General features: G+C 41.2%; 1 protein-coding gene across 1 annotated transcript in view; it reads right to left on the bottom strand.

Moving 5' to 3' along the window:
- mthfsd (methenyltetrahydrofolate synthetase domain containing) overlaps nucleotides 1-17,257 on the bottom strand; it is a gene marked incomplete at its 5' end in the record, with an annotated part of 73,360 nt that extends 56,103 nt beyond the window's left edge. Inside the window, 6 exons of the mRNA XM_084125136.1 lie at nucleotides 4,568-4,680; nucleotides 4,766-4,856; nucleotides 4,939-5,052; nucleotides 5,175-5,288; nucleotides 14,579-14,684; nucleotides 17,085-17,257. Of these exons, the coding sequence (XP_083981262.1) occupies nucleotides 4,568-4,680; nucleotides 4,766-4,856; nucleotides 4,939-5,052; nucleotides 5,175-5,288; nucleotides 14,579-14,684; nucleotides 17,085-17,257 (711 nt within the window). The remainder of the gene's footprint in view (nucleotides 1-4,567; nucleotides 4,681-4,765; nucleotides 4,857-4,938; nucleotides 5,053-5,174; nucleotides 5,289-14,578; nucleotides 14,685-17,084) is intronic.
- Between the last annotated feature and the right edge of the window lie 487 nt (nucleotides 17,258-17,744).

The raw sequence follows: 17,744 nt of genomic DNA, 5'->3' as shown, positions 1-17,744 counted from the left end.
TTTGAATATCCCACATTTGTGTTTCAGTCACATGGTCAAGGAATGGATAAAAGGGTCTCTTTTCCTCTGGGTCTCTTTCTTGGGGGACTCTTTCTTTGCCTGCCTCTCTCTCTAACATTCTGCAAGTTTTTATCATCTCATACATCTATTTTGTAACTATTTTAAATGTAACCATAACCAGATATTGTCATTAAACTTTTTTTTTATTTTTATTACAAGTACTTAAACTTTTGTCATTAAACCTTTTTTTTTATTACAACTAGTTTTGATTAGGTATTAACTTTGAAGTGCTACGTATTGCAGTACAATATTGTCTGACTATAGCAACGCTCTCTCACATATTTTGCTATTGTAATTGCGCTCATTTCCATCGTTGGTATAACTAGCAGTTGGTGATAATAGACAAGAAATGTACAGTTCCCTTGGGATCACGCTTAGAGAGCCTGTCATCTTAGAGTATTGTTAAAAACGAGCCAATGTACATTGGCGTGCGTGAATTGCATCACACGCTCCACCCCGCAGCGAGGGTATAAATACAGAAGTGGATGCAGCACCAGTTCTCTTTCGCTTCGGAGCCGATCGGGTCTTCTGATGTCTCTGAAGAGTGTTGTTTTCTACAACGAGCGAGTGTGCCGGTGTTCTTCTGGAAGACTCTCCCAGTGCTGGTGTGTTACAGCAAGTAAAGCGGTGATCGCAAGCTACGGAAGCTCTCAACTGCTGTTTTAACAGCATTTTTAAAAAGTGTGTTTGTTGATGGCCGGTTGAGAGCGGGAATAGTGAGTGCTTCACTGAAAAGTGTTGCCGCAGTTGTTCCCCTGTGTGCTCCGGCACTGGTGATGGGTCCCATTTCCTGAAAGAGCAACACGGGTGTGTTTTGGGTCTTTTTCAAGATGTCATTCCATCTGTGCATTTCTGGGTGCGGTAGGGCTCTGTCCCCCTCTGACGGTCACAATAGGTGCATCACGTGTTTGGGCTTACAGCACGCTGAAGCAGCTCTCATGGATGATTCATGTTCTCACTGTGGGAACATGGTCATCTCGGTGTTGCGATCGAGACTCGCCTTCGTTAAACGCGAAGGTGGGGTCCCTACTCCCATGCCCCGCTCTAGTGTTTCTTCTGGGCCAACTTCCCAGAAGAAGGCTGGAGTGCTGCATGGGTTGGGTGATCTGAGGATTACAGTGAGGGGTAATCCGCCCGGCAAAGCCCCGTGGATACCTTACTCCTCCCTCCCTGAGGAATGCGCTGGTCCCTCTGTAGTGGACCGACCAGCCGTTTCGTTCAGGGCCCCTCCAGAGGACAGGATGTTCATCGCAGCATCGGAGGGAGAGCTGGGCTCTGGAGATGACGACTCTGCTCCGCTGCCTCCCTCTGATGCAACTGTGTCCGGCGACTGCTACCTCATGGAAGGGGGATCCTCGTCTCCCCTCTAAGGCCTGTAAGTTCTCGTCCGTCCTCACAGGCAAGGCCTTGCTTCAGGTCCACCAAGCCCAAGCACTCATGAATATGCAGGAGGGTAGCCCAGACCGTGAGCTCATGGGTGAGCTCCGCACTGCAACCGACCTCGCCCTCCGAGGCACGAAGGTTGCAGCTCACGCGATCAGTCTGGCGATGTCCACCTTAGTGGTCCAGGAGCGCCATCTCTGGCTCAACCTGGCGGATTTGAGGGATGCGGACAAGGTTTGATTCCTGGACTCCCCCATTTCACAGGTTGGGTTATTCGGCGACGCAGTGGAGAACTTCGCACAACAGTTCTCTGCTGCCCAGGCGGCCTGCTGCTGCCTCCACCCGTCCGCCTGGGGCAGATCCTCCGCCTGCTCGTCACCGAGGGTGTCCCTCAGCTCCCGCTGAGCTATCACAGCAGACTCCACCCAGGCCTCAGCGTGGACCCGCTCCAGCCGCTACCAAGCCAGGTGGTAAGCAAGCGCTCTTGAGCGGGCCACCCAGGGATGAAGAAGAGAGCTCTTAGAGATGGTCACCGATCCACTCCCTCCCCCAGTGGAGGGCCGGGAGGAGTCTTTGTTTGTGTATGTCTGTTCTGGTTCTGGTTCCCATAAAAGCGGAGCCAGCAGTATTTTCAAAGAAAGAGCAATTTTCTCTGTTCCTGGGTCCCAAGAGGGGCAGACTGCTGGTGTGCAACCCTGTAAAGCCTTGCACCCCTCAGATACCTCTTGTATCGCCAGCCGGCAGTTGAGCCGGCAGTTAAAGGACACATATTCTACCACAGATCTCTACCCTTCCGCAACCCAGGCCCATGCCTGTGCCCTTGCGTTGAGGGGTCGAAGTCTCAGTACAAGTCCCTCCCTTCGAGTGCTTCATAGCCAGTTGGGTCTTCAGGTCAACTGGAGAGGAGTAAACTCGTCTACGGACTGAGGTTCTCTTTTCCGGTTTGGAGGTGTACTTGGTCTACACGTTCCTCACCAGGAACGTGTCCAGTTGGTGCTACATAGAAGTGAGAAAGGGTCCCACTGAAACTTTCAGAGGCTCCTGGGGCATATGGTAGACGCAGCCGCATTTAACCGGCTTCCTCCATATAATGACCGATTCAGCACTAGCTTCATGGCCGAGTCCCAAGGTGGCGTGGCAGAACGGCACGCTCCATGTGTTAACAACACCCGGCCTGCCACCAAACTCTTAGCCGTGTTCAGAAATTTTGCTTCTCCGGGCCAAAACGCTCCTAGAACAAGTGTCTGCTAAACACCAGCTGAGGAGCCACGTATAACGGGCATGCAGTAACGGGGGTCTGGGCGAACCTCCCACTGCATGCGAGTTCCTTGACAAAGGCGGACGAGACGTTCTGCTGGATCCATATTGGCAAAGTCTTCTGTCACGAACTGCTCTGAGACACGAATTTTGAGAATCCAAATACAGTATTTATTGAACAGGGTAATCCAAAGACGTAATCCAAAGTACAGGCAAGGTCAAACACAGGCAGGCAGTCCATACAAACAAACACAACAAGGCAGAGAACACGAGCAAAAGAGTAATCCACAGAACAGGCAAGAAATCCAAAAACCAAGAGACATGAAACCAGGGAGAATGCTCGGAATTGCAGTGTAAAACTAAACAAGACTTCGCCGGGAATGACAGAAAGAACCAGGCTTATATAGGTGAGCAAACAAGAAGATGAGACACAGGTGAAAACAATGAGTGCTAATGAGTCCAGGCAGAGAATTATGGGAGATGTAGTTTGTGAGGGAATGACAATAGTCTGATGTGGAGTGCCCCCTGGTGGCTCTCAAGGGCACTCCAGCTGGTGACCGTTACAATAGGCCTAGATCGCGGCCTATTTCTCCTTCCGTTTTTTTTTTTTAAACACCAAACTTATCGACGGCACTTCTTGAAATTAACTTTTGCATTTTTTGCGATTAGATTCTGTCTTGAACTGAACGCGACATGTCTTACATTTACATTTATGCATTTGGCAGACGCTTTCATCCAAAGCGACTTGCATTGCATTTCAAGGTACATATTTACATTCTTATCAGTTCTTGTTTCCCCCTTGGAAATTCACATGTCTTGTGTGCGATAGCTGTGAGTTGTCCTAGCTGCATGACTCCCTTGTCACCGGACGAGAAGAGCAGTGCCGCACCACATCTTCAAACACATTTTTTCTATGAGTGTACACATACTGGCGGCACCACTCTACATCTCTCCGTGCCCGCGTCTGTGTTTGGACTGCTGTCTTGAACTGAAAGTGACGTGTCCGGTGTGCAATACCTGTGAGTTGGTAGACGCCGCACGTGTTGACACTTCTCACGCAGGACTTGAAATGCCCGCACATGCATTCAAAGCAAAGCGATAAAGCATCAATTTAAAGGGATAGTCAACTCGTTATAACATGCGGTTATAATTTTTTTTTGTTACAACTACTCTGGTGTACTTCCATGGCCTGTATTTGATTTGTTGCAACCTCAGCTGCCCTGCTTATATCAATGGCTTTGCCTAATATGAGTTTCCCTCAGAAGCGGCTCTTTCATCCTAAGATCTAGTACACTGAATTTTTTTTTCTTATTTTTTTTTTCTGATCATATAATTTTTAGGCTCACCAAATTCACAGTGTTTACACTTCTGGTGAATTTCTGTTACAAATCTGTCAATTCTGACCATGCTATGACACTCAAAAAAAAAAAAAAAAAAAAAATTACGATACTCTCAGAATGCACGAATGATCTGTTGGACTTTCTTCATCTGCAAATGTTACTTTGACATACTTTGACAACTTTGACTCTCTCCTCTTTGTCATCTGATTCATATTTACTAGATATTTCACAGTAAAATATTTAGAATTGAAACAGTTTATCTTAAACTGTTTATCTTAGTATATCTGAAACTTTGTAGTGTGATAAAGGTTTATTCAAATACACACAAAAAAAAAAACAACAACACAAAGATCTTCACCTATCTTTATCCTACAAAATGTAAATCTTGTCCTTTTGTGGTTTATTGAGGATATTTTAAGAGTTATATAAGTTTTTTTCAGTTTTCATTTCAAGCCTTAATTTTGCATTTCCATTTGATTTACCACAATGAGCAAAATCTGACAGTGATCACAGGCTACATTACTAACCTGGCAATCATGAACAATGGTGACGACCGTAGTGGATTCACTCACGGCTCCTATATATGCCATCAGAGCATATTCCAAGTCAGTAAAGCCTTCACCTTTTCCGATTCTGTAGCCTAATGGAATTGCATATTGTTAGTTCATTGTATTATGAGAAGAAAATAAAAGATACTCAAATCATCCTAAGGTGCAGAGTTTTACCTTTTCCAGATACAGCCACAGATCCAACTATGACAAGATCCACTTGAACTTTGTCATCTAAACCAATCGGGACACTGAAATCTTTAATACCCTTTAGGAAAGAATGTTTTAATTGAAACATGTGAGGGAGCACAATGCAACAATGCATAACTTAAGAATATGAATGATGTCACCTGAGAAGTAGAACAAACACGCAGTTCTTGTTTGGTTGCACCTTTTGGTGGAATGATCCTGTTAAATAATCCAGTTCTTAGCCGAGGTGTTGGAACAAGCAATGTTTTTCTTGCCTTTATTCAAAAATAAAATGGGACATGAATTATGTAATTAAATTCAAAGTGTTAAACGATTATATTTACAACCCAGAATACCCCACAGGTTGATAATGGTACCAGAAATCTAAATAATATACCTGCAGAGCAGTTAATCGAACCCCCTCCAGTGGTTTATCAGGACCCACCTTGACTGCAGCAGTTTTGGTGAAGACCTCTAAGAGTGACACCTTACCACATGCCTCCAGTGCACCCTGAAAATTGGATTAGGACTGGATTAGATATCACTTCAGTGGAACTTGATTCTAAAATAATGAAGCATGCATGTTCCTAAGGTATGTCTGGATTCACTTTGATCGCTCTGCTGGATCTAAATTCTGTTACAGGCATGAGCTGCTTCCTGAACAAATAGTCCACAGAATCCTTATATTACAGAGAGGTTTACTTTTCATTGTTGTTGTTGCTCATTAATTATTTAATTAATAATTTTTTTGCTGAAAAGCCAGCAAACAGTGCAAGAGGCTCATGAAAGAGCACATTCTGGCTGTATGACACTTTCATTTAAGCACAATATCTCAATGGAGATTGCCAAACTTCAGCTTACTTGTTTGTCAGTTCTCAGTGTATATAGAGTGTGTGCACAAGTAAAACACCAGGCTGAAATGTATTCTTTTTGTATCCGGAAAAGCTCTAACTGGGTGATTTAAACTCTTGACATCTGGCAAACAGACAAACAAACATGAAAGCTTGTTGTTAGAGGCTTGTACAGTGAGCAGTCTGTAATATTTTGTCTCTTTTTTTTTCAACAAAGATATTGCATGTTGATATTGTGATGGATTTTTAATAGATAAGGTAGTGAACTATCTTTTAAACTAACCATGATTCTAACATCTAAACCTTACTTCCCTTTTTCAGGCCTAACATTCTAACATTTGAACAAAATGTACCAAAATGTTCTCTGAATATTGTGTCCATGGAAAATTTTGAAATGCTGACCATGACAACATCAAAAATATACTGTCTAGAATAGTCTAATGACATATTGAGTAATCAAATGAACTTCTAACCCTTTTCTATTTTTTCTAATGAATTGAGATCTAATTTTGCTCCTACCTAGTAACAGAAGGGTTTGCATATGAAGAACCAATCAAATTGTAGGGAAATTATGTAATGTTTCATGTCATGAGATCCTATGGCCGTGATTAAAGCATATTCGAAGGCATTGTCTGAAGTCTGTCGGTTATTATTGCTGCGCAGCAAGTGAGAGTTAGGGAACTCGGCCGACGTCCATGAGGAGACGCGCTAGAGCAGTGGTTCCCAAACCTGTCCTTTGAGTACCCCCAACACTGCACGTTTTCTTTGTCTCTCTAATCAAACACACCTGATTCAACTCATCAGCTCATTATCACATGGGTTAATGAGCTGATGAGTTGAATCAGATGCGTTTGATTTTGGAGACAAAGAAAACATGCAGTGTTTGGGGTACTCCAGGACAGGTTTGGGAACCACTGCGCTAGAGTATAAATATTAATGAATGGGGACGTCGATTGTAGACAAGACCCAGATACAGGAAACTAACGTCGATTGTAGACATTCGGGGACGTCGATTGTAGACGAGATCCAGATAAACTAACGTCGACTGTAGATGTTCAACTGCAACTGTAGGTCTATACAATTATTTAAAGTGTTTAATCTATTTGATTTTGAAAGTTAGGTTTACGTTCACTGTGTTAAACTCAAACACATGGCGACTGCATCGGACAATTGAAAATTGATATCCTAACGTTTAGACACTGTCGCAAGGGTAATCAAATCAAATCAAATCAAGTATATTTGTATAGCGCTTTTCACAATACAGATTGTATCAAAGCAGCTTCACAGTATTAAAATAAAATAATACAACAAAGTTTGTTTCTAGTGGAATTTATTGATTGATAGAATAAAATTTAATATCCCCAAAATATCCCCAACTGAGCAAGCCAAAGGCAACAGTGGCAAGGAACCGAAAAACTCCATCAAGTGACCTAATGGTGTCCTAAAACTCCATCAGGTGACCTAATGGAGAAAAAAAAACCTTGGGAGAACCCAGGCTCAGTCGGGGGCCAGTTCTCCTCTGGCATTTATGAACTAGAGGCCGGATTGTAGTTTGAAACTGTGAGATTAACAATATTATATGAATGCCTGGCTGAAAAGATGCGTCTTTAATCTAGTTTTAAACTGGGAGAGTGAGTCCGAGCAACGAACAGTATCAGGAAGGCTATTCCAGAGTTTTGGAGCCAAATGTGAAAATGCTCTCCCTCCTTTGGTTGATCTGGATATCCTAGGTATGACCAAAAGCCTTGAATTTATTGATCTTAAAGAGCGCGATGGATTATAGGGTGATAGAAGATCCGTTAAATAGACTGGAGCTAAGCCGTTTAGGGCTTTATAAGTCAGTAGCAATACCTTATAATTAATACGGAACTTTATAGGTAGCCAATGTAGTGATGATAAAATCGGTGTTATATGATCATATTTTCTTGATCTAGTAAGAACTCTAGCAGCGGCATTTTGGACTAACTGTAGCTTGTTTATTGAGGATGCAGGACAACCGGCTAATAAAGCATTACAGTAATCTAGTCTCGAGGTCATGAATGCATGAACTAACTTTTCTGCATCAGAAACTGATAGCATATTACGTAGCTTAGCAATGTTTCTAAGGTGGAAAAAGGCTGTTTTTGTAACATACGAAATATGATTTTCAAAAGACAGGTTACAATCGAGTATAACACCCAGGTCTTTTACTGTAGAGGATAAAGTAACAGGACATCCTACAATGTCAAAGTTGTATTGTGAGAGGTTCTGTGGGCGGTTTTTTGAACCGATAAGTATTACCTCTGTCTTGTCTGGATTTAATAAACGAAAATTACGCGTCATCCAATCTTTTATATCTTTAACACACTCTGTCAATTTGGATAATTTAGCGTTTTCATCCGGCCGTGATGAAATATATATTTGAGTGTCATCAGCATAACAATGGAAACTAATTCCATGTTTCCTTATAATATTTCCAAGTGGCAGCATATATATTGAGAATAACAGAGGGCCCAACACAGATCCCTGCGGCACTCCATAGTTTACTGGAATTATGATCGATTTTTCTCCATTTAAATAGACAAAATGGTAGCGGTCTGATAAGTATGATCTAAACCAGCTTAATGCTTGTCCTTGAACACCAGTATAATTTTGTAGTCGATCTAAGAGTATTGTATGATCTATAGTATCGAACGCAGCACTTAGATCAAGTAAAACTAGTATTGAGATGCAGCCTTGGTCAGAAGCTAAGAGTAAATCATTTGTGATTTTAACGAGCGCAGTTTCAGTGCTATGATGCGGTCTGAATCCTGACTGAAACTTTTCATAGATATCATTTTCTTGCAAGAAAGAGCCCAGTTGAGTGGACACAACTTTTTCTAGTATTTTAGACATAAAAGGTAGATTTGAAATGGGTCTATAATTTGCTAGATTATTATGATCTAATTGTGGTTTCTTAATGAGAGGTTTTATAACTGCCAGTTTAAATGTTCTTGGAACATGACCTAAAGATAAAGACGAGTTAATAATATTGAGGAGAGGCTCTTCCACTACAGGTAACACTTCCTTCAGTAGTTTAGTTGGTATAGGATCTAATAAACATGTTGTTGTTTTAGATGAAGTGATAAGTTTATTTAACTCTTTTTGTTCTATAGTTGTAAAGCACTGTAATTGTTCTTGCGGGGGGATAATTGAGGCTGAATTATAAGGTGCGATTGAGGATTGAACGTTTACAATTGTGGTTCTGATGTTTTCTATTTTCTCAGTGAAGAAGTTCATGAAATCATTACTACTAAACTGTAACGGGATATTTTGTTCGGGTGACGTCTGTTTATTTGTTAGTCTAGCCACGGTGTTAAATAAAAACCTAGGATTGTTTTGGTTGTTTTCTATTAGTTTGCGGAGGTGCTCAGCCCTGGCCGCTTTTAGGGCCTTTTTATAACGTGACATACTGTCTTTCCACGCGATTCTAAAGACCTCTAAATTAGTTTGTTTCCATTTACGCTCTAAATTACGGGTTTCTCTCTTTAGAACATGCGTAGTATTATTGTACCATGGTGCTTTAATTTTCTCTCTGACCTTTTTTAATCTAATGGGTGCAACAACATCCAATGTTCTAGAGAGAATGGTGCTCATAGTGCTAGTTAGTTCTTCTAGTTCATCTGTTTGTTTGGGTTCAGGCAGCAGCTGAGACAGATTAGATAAGCAATTTGAGAAATTATCTATGGTGGATGGAAGGATTGTTCTGCCTGGTCGATAACACGGCGCCGCATGACATATTACAGCAGTACGTAATATGCAAGTTACCAAGTAATGGTCAGTGACATCATCACTTTGTGGAATGATATATCGGTTGGATCGGTTCCATATGATATAATTAAATCGAGTGTGTGATTAAGACGATGAGTTGGTCCGGTGACGTTTTGCTTGACCCCAAATGAATTTAATAAATCTATAAACGCAGCCCCTAACGCATCATTTGAATTATCTACGTGTATGTTAAAATCTCCAACAATTAATGCTTTATCTACATTGACCAATAGATCTGAGAGAAAATCTGCAAACTCTTTTAGGAAATCAGCGTAAGGCCCAGGCGGTCTATATATGGTAGCCAAGGCTAGAGATAATATGGATTTTTTTCTAACATCTAAGAGCGTAACATTTAGTACAAGTATTTCAAACGAAATAAACTTATAACCCGTTTTCTGAGTAACATTGAGAATATCTCTATAGACCGCTGCAACACCGCCGCCACGACCAATCAGACGGGGTTCGTGCTTATAGGAGTATCCTGATGGAGTAGACTCATTTAGACTGAAATAATCATTAGGTTTAAGCCAAGTTTCAGTAAGGCAAAGTACATCGAAGCTATTATCTGTGACTATTTCATTTACAATAACTGCCTTAGGTGTGAGTGATCTAATGTTTAGAAGACCTAGCTTTAGAAATTGTTTTTGATTACTAATAGCAACATTTTCTGGTTTAATAACAATTCGATTTTTTCTAGATCCTGCAGTAGATTTATTATTTGATCTCACTAAACGAGGAATAGACACAGTTTCTATGCAATGTTCTACACTATTTATATCAGTTAATTTGGTGCAGCAGAGACTATGATTTGGACTTTTGGTTACTAGTCAAAAGGTATTTAACATTTTGGAGATGTTATCTGACAGAAGATCCGATCCGAATCTGCTTGGGTGTAAGCCATCAGCACGGTAAAGCCTAGGACGCTCCCAAAACAGATTCCAATTATTTACAAAGAGCAGTTTCTGCTCATTGCACCATGATATTAACCATTCATTTAGCGCGAATAATCTACTAAACTTTTCATGACCTAGTCGGTACGTGGGAAGCGGTCCTGACACAATGATCGTTATATCAGGCGATGTGCTGCGTACCGTATCGATCAGATTCCTGAAGTCTTTCTTCAGAACCTCTGTCTGGCGCAGCCTGATGTCGGCCCCTCCCGCGTGCAGGACCACAGTTCCGACGCGCTCGTTCAGAATCTCGGGAACGTGAGCAGCGATTTCAGAAACACGAGCACCAGGAAAGCAGTGACTATGCACCTTACTTTTATTTAACGTAGCGTGTACGTGTCGAACGATGGAATCACCGATGATCACAGCATCGCGTTCTGTTTCGCGAAGAGGGGAGAAGCGGTTTTGTGTGGATATCTCGAAAACCGGGAGGGTCGGAGAGAGTTTTCTTGGTCTAGACCTGACTCGCGTCTTCCGCTGCGGAAATATCCAGGCTTCGTGGTGGCATGTTGGAGCCGGCGTAAACGAGACCATAGCTGATCGCGGCCTCGACGCTCGTGACCGATGCTGAGTAACGCACGGAGTAGACGAGGTCGGAGTCAGCGGGTTAGTAACGTTAATCACTGATTTGTGTGCATCGGCGCGTGATGTTTCAAGAGCTAACCGCCGATCTATCAGCTCGGCCTGTCTCACTAAAAGGTCGTGGATCTGTTTCTCAACAGCTTCCAGCTCAGACTGTACCGCGTGTAGCTCAAATGTGTCCTCACCTGCACCAAAAGGTAGATTACTTACATCTGATATATTCGCCATTTTAACAGATGGACAGTAAGTTAAGTTAGCAACGACGCTACCAGTGATGCTATCAATATTAATACTAATTTATGGCTTAAGTCTTGGATATAATCCGTCTTTTTAGTGGTACGGGTGTGGAGTAGACGCACGATAGGCGAAAAAAAATGTTTGTTTATAAATGAGTGTGGAGAAGACGCGTTCAGCCGTGATCCACGGACGTAACCTGTAAGAGTATCCAGCGTTGGATCACTAGGCTTGAGACACGTCTGCTCAACAGTCCGCGTTGTAACTATGAGGTGAGGAAAAATAGAAAATGTTCGTTGTAAGTGAGTTTAAAGAGAAATCAAGAATTATAAATCAATCGATGGAGCTCCAAAGACAACAGCGCGTTCAGACGCGACGCATGCGCATTCGAAAACTAGTGTTGAAAACTAGTGTTGAAGTCTTTTTTTATAATGCCACAGTGTGTCTACGTTCAGTAGCTTCTGTCGTCGTCAAAGTTGTTACCGTTCAGATTTGGTGGTATTCCACCCCAAATAATATACATGTTCCCCATTCAATTCATAAACAGCTAAGGCAGACAAAAAAGTATGATTCTCTGGCCAGAGAGGGGTGTGAAAGTGTGTGAAAATGAGTGTGTGAAAGATGGTGTTCTGAGAGACACCAAGACAAATAAATGATGTCAATCAAAACAACTGTAACTAAATGTATTAAGTGGGCCCACAGGGTAAAATATGCCCAATAAATAATGGCCATGGATGAATTTGGCTAACTATCCTGGCTTGGGTTATTGTTGTGGCAAAAAGAAACAATGCCACACCTGCGCAGCACATAACTTGGGAAGGCAGAGAGCAATCAAGCTTGCCCTGTCCACCCCACATTAACTTTTTCCTTTTGCAGGATGTCATGATGGATCCCATCGAACATAACTGATACTCTTCCAAATGTATAAAATATTGTCTCGTTATTGTTTAACATGAGTAAAGTTGTTTTGTTGATTGTTTTGGCTTTACAGCAGCTCTAGGATAAAGTTATTGTCCAGCTAAAGTTAGTTTTGATTGATTGATTCACATCCGTTGCGAAGTTCATTAGTTATTAACTTAGGGGCCGCCAACACGACACCGTTCTAACAGTAAACCCTCGGCGCGCTCCGGCCGCCTATCTGCACAAAACAGTGCCTGGTGGCTCGAGAACGCACTCCTGGAAATAGATTCCAAGGTGCAAATGATTATCAGTTATCTCTGCGCAAACCTACACCGACGTCACGCACATGTGCATCACGTGTTCAGTCCATAGGTATGCGCGTTTGAATATATATGTGCGCAGGCGTGTAGTCCTTCTTTACAAATCAACCATTAACAAACTACTTGTCTGGCCTTAAAAATGTATAATGCAGAATTATTTATCACGTCCACGTAGCCACGTGGTGACTCTGTACAGATAAAACGACAACGTTTTATCTGTTCAGAGGTAAAGGGAAGGGAAGGAGGCCTTCACAGGGGAGAGCCTAGTTGACACTTCAGGACTGTGTTGTCATCGTGTCCAGGCGCAGGTCCCATACGGCCTGGATACGGCGGACTGCGGTAAACCTCGGGATAAACAGAGAGACTAATATTAGCGTAGACACCATCCTTCTTATGATGTAACAAGTACATCAGGATTTATGGGAAGGGTTCCTGGTTCCGGCTGACCTAAACTATGCAGCCTAACATTGAATTATAGAAGTCTATAATGTGTTATGTGTATACTGGGCCAAAGATATGTTTTTATAGTCTAGATTTGAACTGACATAGTGTGTCTACTTCCCGGACAATGTTATCAGGAAGACTGTTCCAAAGTTTTGGTGCTAAATAGGAAAAGGATCTACCACCAACTGACCGGAATTCTGAGATCGCAATAGACGTGAAGGACTATACCGGGGAGCTAAACCATTTAGTGCTTTGTAAGTAATCAGCAATATTTTAAAAATTATATGATGTTTAAAGGTGCTCTAAGCGATGTCACGCATTTTTTAGGCCAAAACATTTGTTGTCACATACAGCAAACATCTCCTCACTATCCGCTAGCTACCTGTCTCCTGAACACACTGTAAAAAAAAACACGGTCTCTGTAGACAGCCCAGGCTCCACAAACGGCAAGAAAAACAAACTGGGCTAACCCGCACCACGAAACATAACAAACTGTTCCAGCCAATAACCGACAAGAAGGATTTGGGGGGTTAGTGTGCGGATGAGGAGGAGGGAGAGTCTAGCTAGCCTCCGTTTTGTTTGACAATACTTCAAATGTCAACAAGAAGTGACATCACACAACATCACTTAGAGCACCTTTAATAGGGAGCCAATGCAGTGTTGACAGAACCGGGCTAATATGGTCATACTTCCTGGTTCTGGTAAGAACTCTAGCTGCTGCATTTTGGACCAGCTGTAGTTTATTTATTAAGCGTGCAGGGCAACCACCCATAATAGCATTACAATAATCTAGCCTTGATGTCATGAACGCATGAACTAATTGTTCTGCATTTGTCATTGAGAGCATATGACGTAATTTAGATATATTTTTAAGATGATGCAATTCCACTAATGCCAACATCATTTTCGAGTCTATTTAAAAGAATGTTGTGGTCGACAGTATCAAATACAGCACTAAGATCGAGTAACACTAATAGAGAGATACAACCACAATCGGATGATAAGAGCAAATCATTTGTGACTCTAATGAGAGCTGTCTCAGGACTATTGTACTGTCTAAATCCTGACTGAAACTCCTTGCAGATATCATTTCTTTCTAAAAAGGAATATAGTTGTGAGGATACTGCCTTTTCTAGTAACTATGACAGAAAAGGTAATTCAAGATCGGCCTGTAATTGACTAATTCTGTACGATCAAGTTGTGTTTTTTTTTAACAAGCGGTTTAATCATAGCCATCTTAAAAGTTTTTGGTACGTATCCTAATGACAAAGATGAATTAATGATATTAAGAAGAGGATCTATGACCTCTGGAAGCATCTCTTTCAATAGCTTAGTTGGTATAGGGTCTAACATACATGTTGTCGATTTAGATGATTTAGCGAGTTTAGTAAATTCTTCCTCATCTATAGCAATGAATGAATCAAATTTTTCCTCAAGGAGACTACAATGCGCTGCTTGATGCAATACTGTAGTAGACTGTTTCATAGTTATAATTTTCTCCCTGATATTATCAATCTTGTAAGTAAAGAAGTTCATAAAGTCATTACTGCTGAACTGCTTGGAAACTTCTGGGCTTGAAGCTTTATTTTTCGTTAGTTTAGCCACTGTTTCAAATAAATACCTAGGGTTGTGTTTATTTTCTTCTAATAGGGTTGAAAAATAAGCAGATCTAGCAGCTTTTAAGCCCTCTCTGTATGCAATCGTGCTCTCTTTCCATGAAATGCGAAATACCTCTAGTTTTGTTTTCTTCCAGTTGCGCTCTATTTTTCTGGCTGCTGTCTTAAGGGCCTGAGTGTGCTCGTTGTACCACGGCGTTGGACTATTTCTTCTTAATCTTCTTTAAGCGCAAAGGATCAACTGTGTCTAAAGTGCTGGAAAAGAGAAAGTTAAATGCTGAGATGATGAAACTGAGCAGGAAGATTATTAATAAAGCAATCTTAGTGGCAGAAGTGATAGGTCTAACATATTTGTAACACGGAGTCGGCTTTGCAGCCTTGGCTAAATGAAGTATACACAAGACTAGATAATGATCTGAGATGTCATTGCTCTGCTGCAGAATTTCAACGGCATCAACATTGATTCCATGTGATAATATTAGATCTAGAGTATGATTACGACAATGAGTAGGTCCTGGCACGTGTTGTTTAACTCCAATAGAGTTCAGAATGTCTTTAAATGCCAGTAAGAATAATAAGAATAAATTTGAAATATCATCCACAAGGTGGATAAATAGTGTTCAAGCCCTGCTCATTGTATTGATAACAATTAAAGATTAAGAGCCCAAAAAGGAGCCAGGACAGCCCTCAGCCCACATGAAATTTCACAGGTCTCACCAAAAAGGACAACCGGCCAGACAAGCAGATGAGTTAATACATGTTGTCACTAACAAAAATACTTAAGGTCTCCATTCACAGGTGAAAGCAGCCAGGAAATGGTTCACTCCACAAACAAGGTCCAGTGGGGTGCGATTGTGATCCCAGGGAAAAATCTTGCAACTTACAACAAGGTTGGAGATTGTGACACCTGGGTCCAAGCCTCTCACCTTAAACTACACCAACTAGCCTCAGCAAACCCCACACGCCTTTATTTGGTTTAATCAAACTATAGGGCTGAGTATTGAGATAGATCTCATGATTTGATTAATGACTGATTCATTTGAAACTATTTCAGGTACACATAAATTGAGAAGAGGAAAGTCTCTTAATTTGGTGGACTATAGGGACATTACTAGGCACATTACTGTAAAAATAATAAATAATCTAGGGACTATTACTGAAGAAACTTGAGGGTTTTAAAATTCGAATGCAGATATCATAGATGCTAAAAAAATGTAATAGTTGCAATAGTTGTTCTCCAATAAGCACAGCCGCGTTAACTAGTTTTTGGTCATTTAATGTGATAAATGTACATAAATGTTTTTTTTATGAAAATTGAAAAGACTTTACAGGATTTAAGATGCTGATGACTGTTAAAACCTGTCATCAGAGTCTGTAAAAAAAGATCAGAATTTTCTTGTGCAATCCGATTAAAGCTCGCAATGCAGGGCGAATAGAAAATTGGACTAATCCTAAAAATCTGTAAAGTATGCTATTGGATGCAGAAAAGAAAATCCGTATTTGTAGAAACGTATTTGTAAGATTATAAAACGACTTGCAAATTCAAATAGAAGATTGATTTGTAAGGGGAACATATTTAATTTCTGGATTATTATTAGTTGAAGAGCTTTATAGTATAACCAAATTTCCAACATATTACTAAAGATTTTAATGTTTTAATGAAGCCCAGAGCATGAATTAAAACAAATTATGTAGGGGGCACAAAGTTAAAACCTAGACCAAGAACAATGTGACCCAAACATGTTAAATTTAAACTAAAATGAATCTAAACAGTTTAGACATTTCAGCGAAATAGAGTAGTTGCTCATACAGCAAAATTCTGAAAAGCTTTCTTAATTCACAATGAAGTTACAGATTCAATGATCTGGATCAATGGATCCATTATGAAGTATTCCGCATTGCCAAAAAATAGAGGCAGGATATGTTATGTCCATCAGTTAATTCTGGAAAATAGGATGGTAGGAAGATAGGTAGTTAAAGATTAAATGGCATGTCAGCAGCTAAGGCTATTATCATGGCAAGAGCTGGGTTAACCAAAAGTGGACAAGTGATATTTTTTTTTTATTATTATTATTTTGCTCAATGCAAAGAAATGGCTGTTTGTCTCATCTGTCAAGAAACCATGAAAAACCAAGAAAACCGCTTGTATAAAGAATACAACCTGCGCCGACACTATGAAACCTGCCACAGACACAAGTATGCAAGCTTACAAGGCCAAATGAGAGCAGACAAAGTGGAGAAACTAAAAAGTGGACTATCAGCTTAGCTGAATACATTTGTACGGCAAGCCCAGTTGAACCAGTCATCCATTCGAGCTAGCTTTCAGGTAGCTAAACTGATTGCAACCAGCAGTAGGCCATTCAATGATGGTGAATTCATCAAGAAATGTTTGAATGCTGTTGCGGAGGAGGTGTGCCCCGATAAGAAAGACGTCTTAAATGCGGTGAGTCTGTCCGCAAGTACAAATCACCAGACAAACTGAAGAAATGGGGTATAATGTATATGCCCAGCTGAAGGAGAAAGTGAAAGAATTATAATTTTTTGCATTAGCACTGGATGAGAACAATGACGTGCAGGACACAGCACAGCTGCTCATTTTTCTTCGCAGAGTTAGCTCAGACTTTGAAGTGTCAGAGGTGCTGGCAGCCTTAAAGGTACAACGACGGGAGGATATTTTTGGTAAAGTGTGCCAAACGATGGGAGAGTTGGATCTAGACTGGTCTAAGCTGTCTGGTATCACGACTGATGGGGCTCCTAGTATGGTTGGCATGTTGAGGGGGCTAATAGGATGCATGAATAGAGAAATGGATGAAAGAGGTCTGACACACTTTCTTCTGACAAAGGGCAAAACTGTCCCAGAACTGATTGACACAGAATGGAAAATGGGACCTCGCCGCCGGGGCAGAGTTGAGAGGCGTTTTTACGAGCTGCTGCCTGAGATCAACGCCTTTCTTCTGACAAAGGGCAAAACTGTCCCAGAACTGATCGACACAGAATGGAAAATGGGACCTCGCCTTTTTAACAGATGTGACAGAAATGTTGAACGGCCTCTACTTGCAGCAAGGGGAAACTAATATGTGACATGTATTCCCACATAAAAACATTTGAGGATGAAACTAGCGCTGCTTGTGGGACAAGTGCAAAAGCAAGAATTCACTCATCTCTCTGTTACCCAAAGCCTCTCAATTGAAAAACCAGCAGCCCCATTCCCAGCTGAAAAGTCAGTGGAAGCACTGGAAATGCTGAAGGCAGAGTTTGACATGCGATTCTGTGAGCTACAT

This window comes from Abramis brama (assembly GCF_963993115.1).
Source record: "Abramis brama genome assembly, chromosome: 9".
NCBI lineage: Eukaryota > Metazoa > Chordata > Actinopteri > Cypriniformes > Leuciscidae > Abramis > Abramis brama.
Note: the sequence above shows the minus strand (reverse complement) of the source record. Positions and strands in the feature narration are given on the sequence as shown.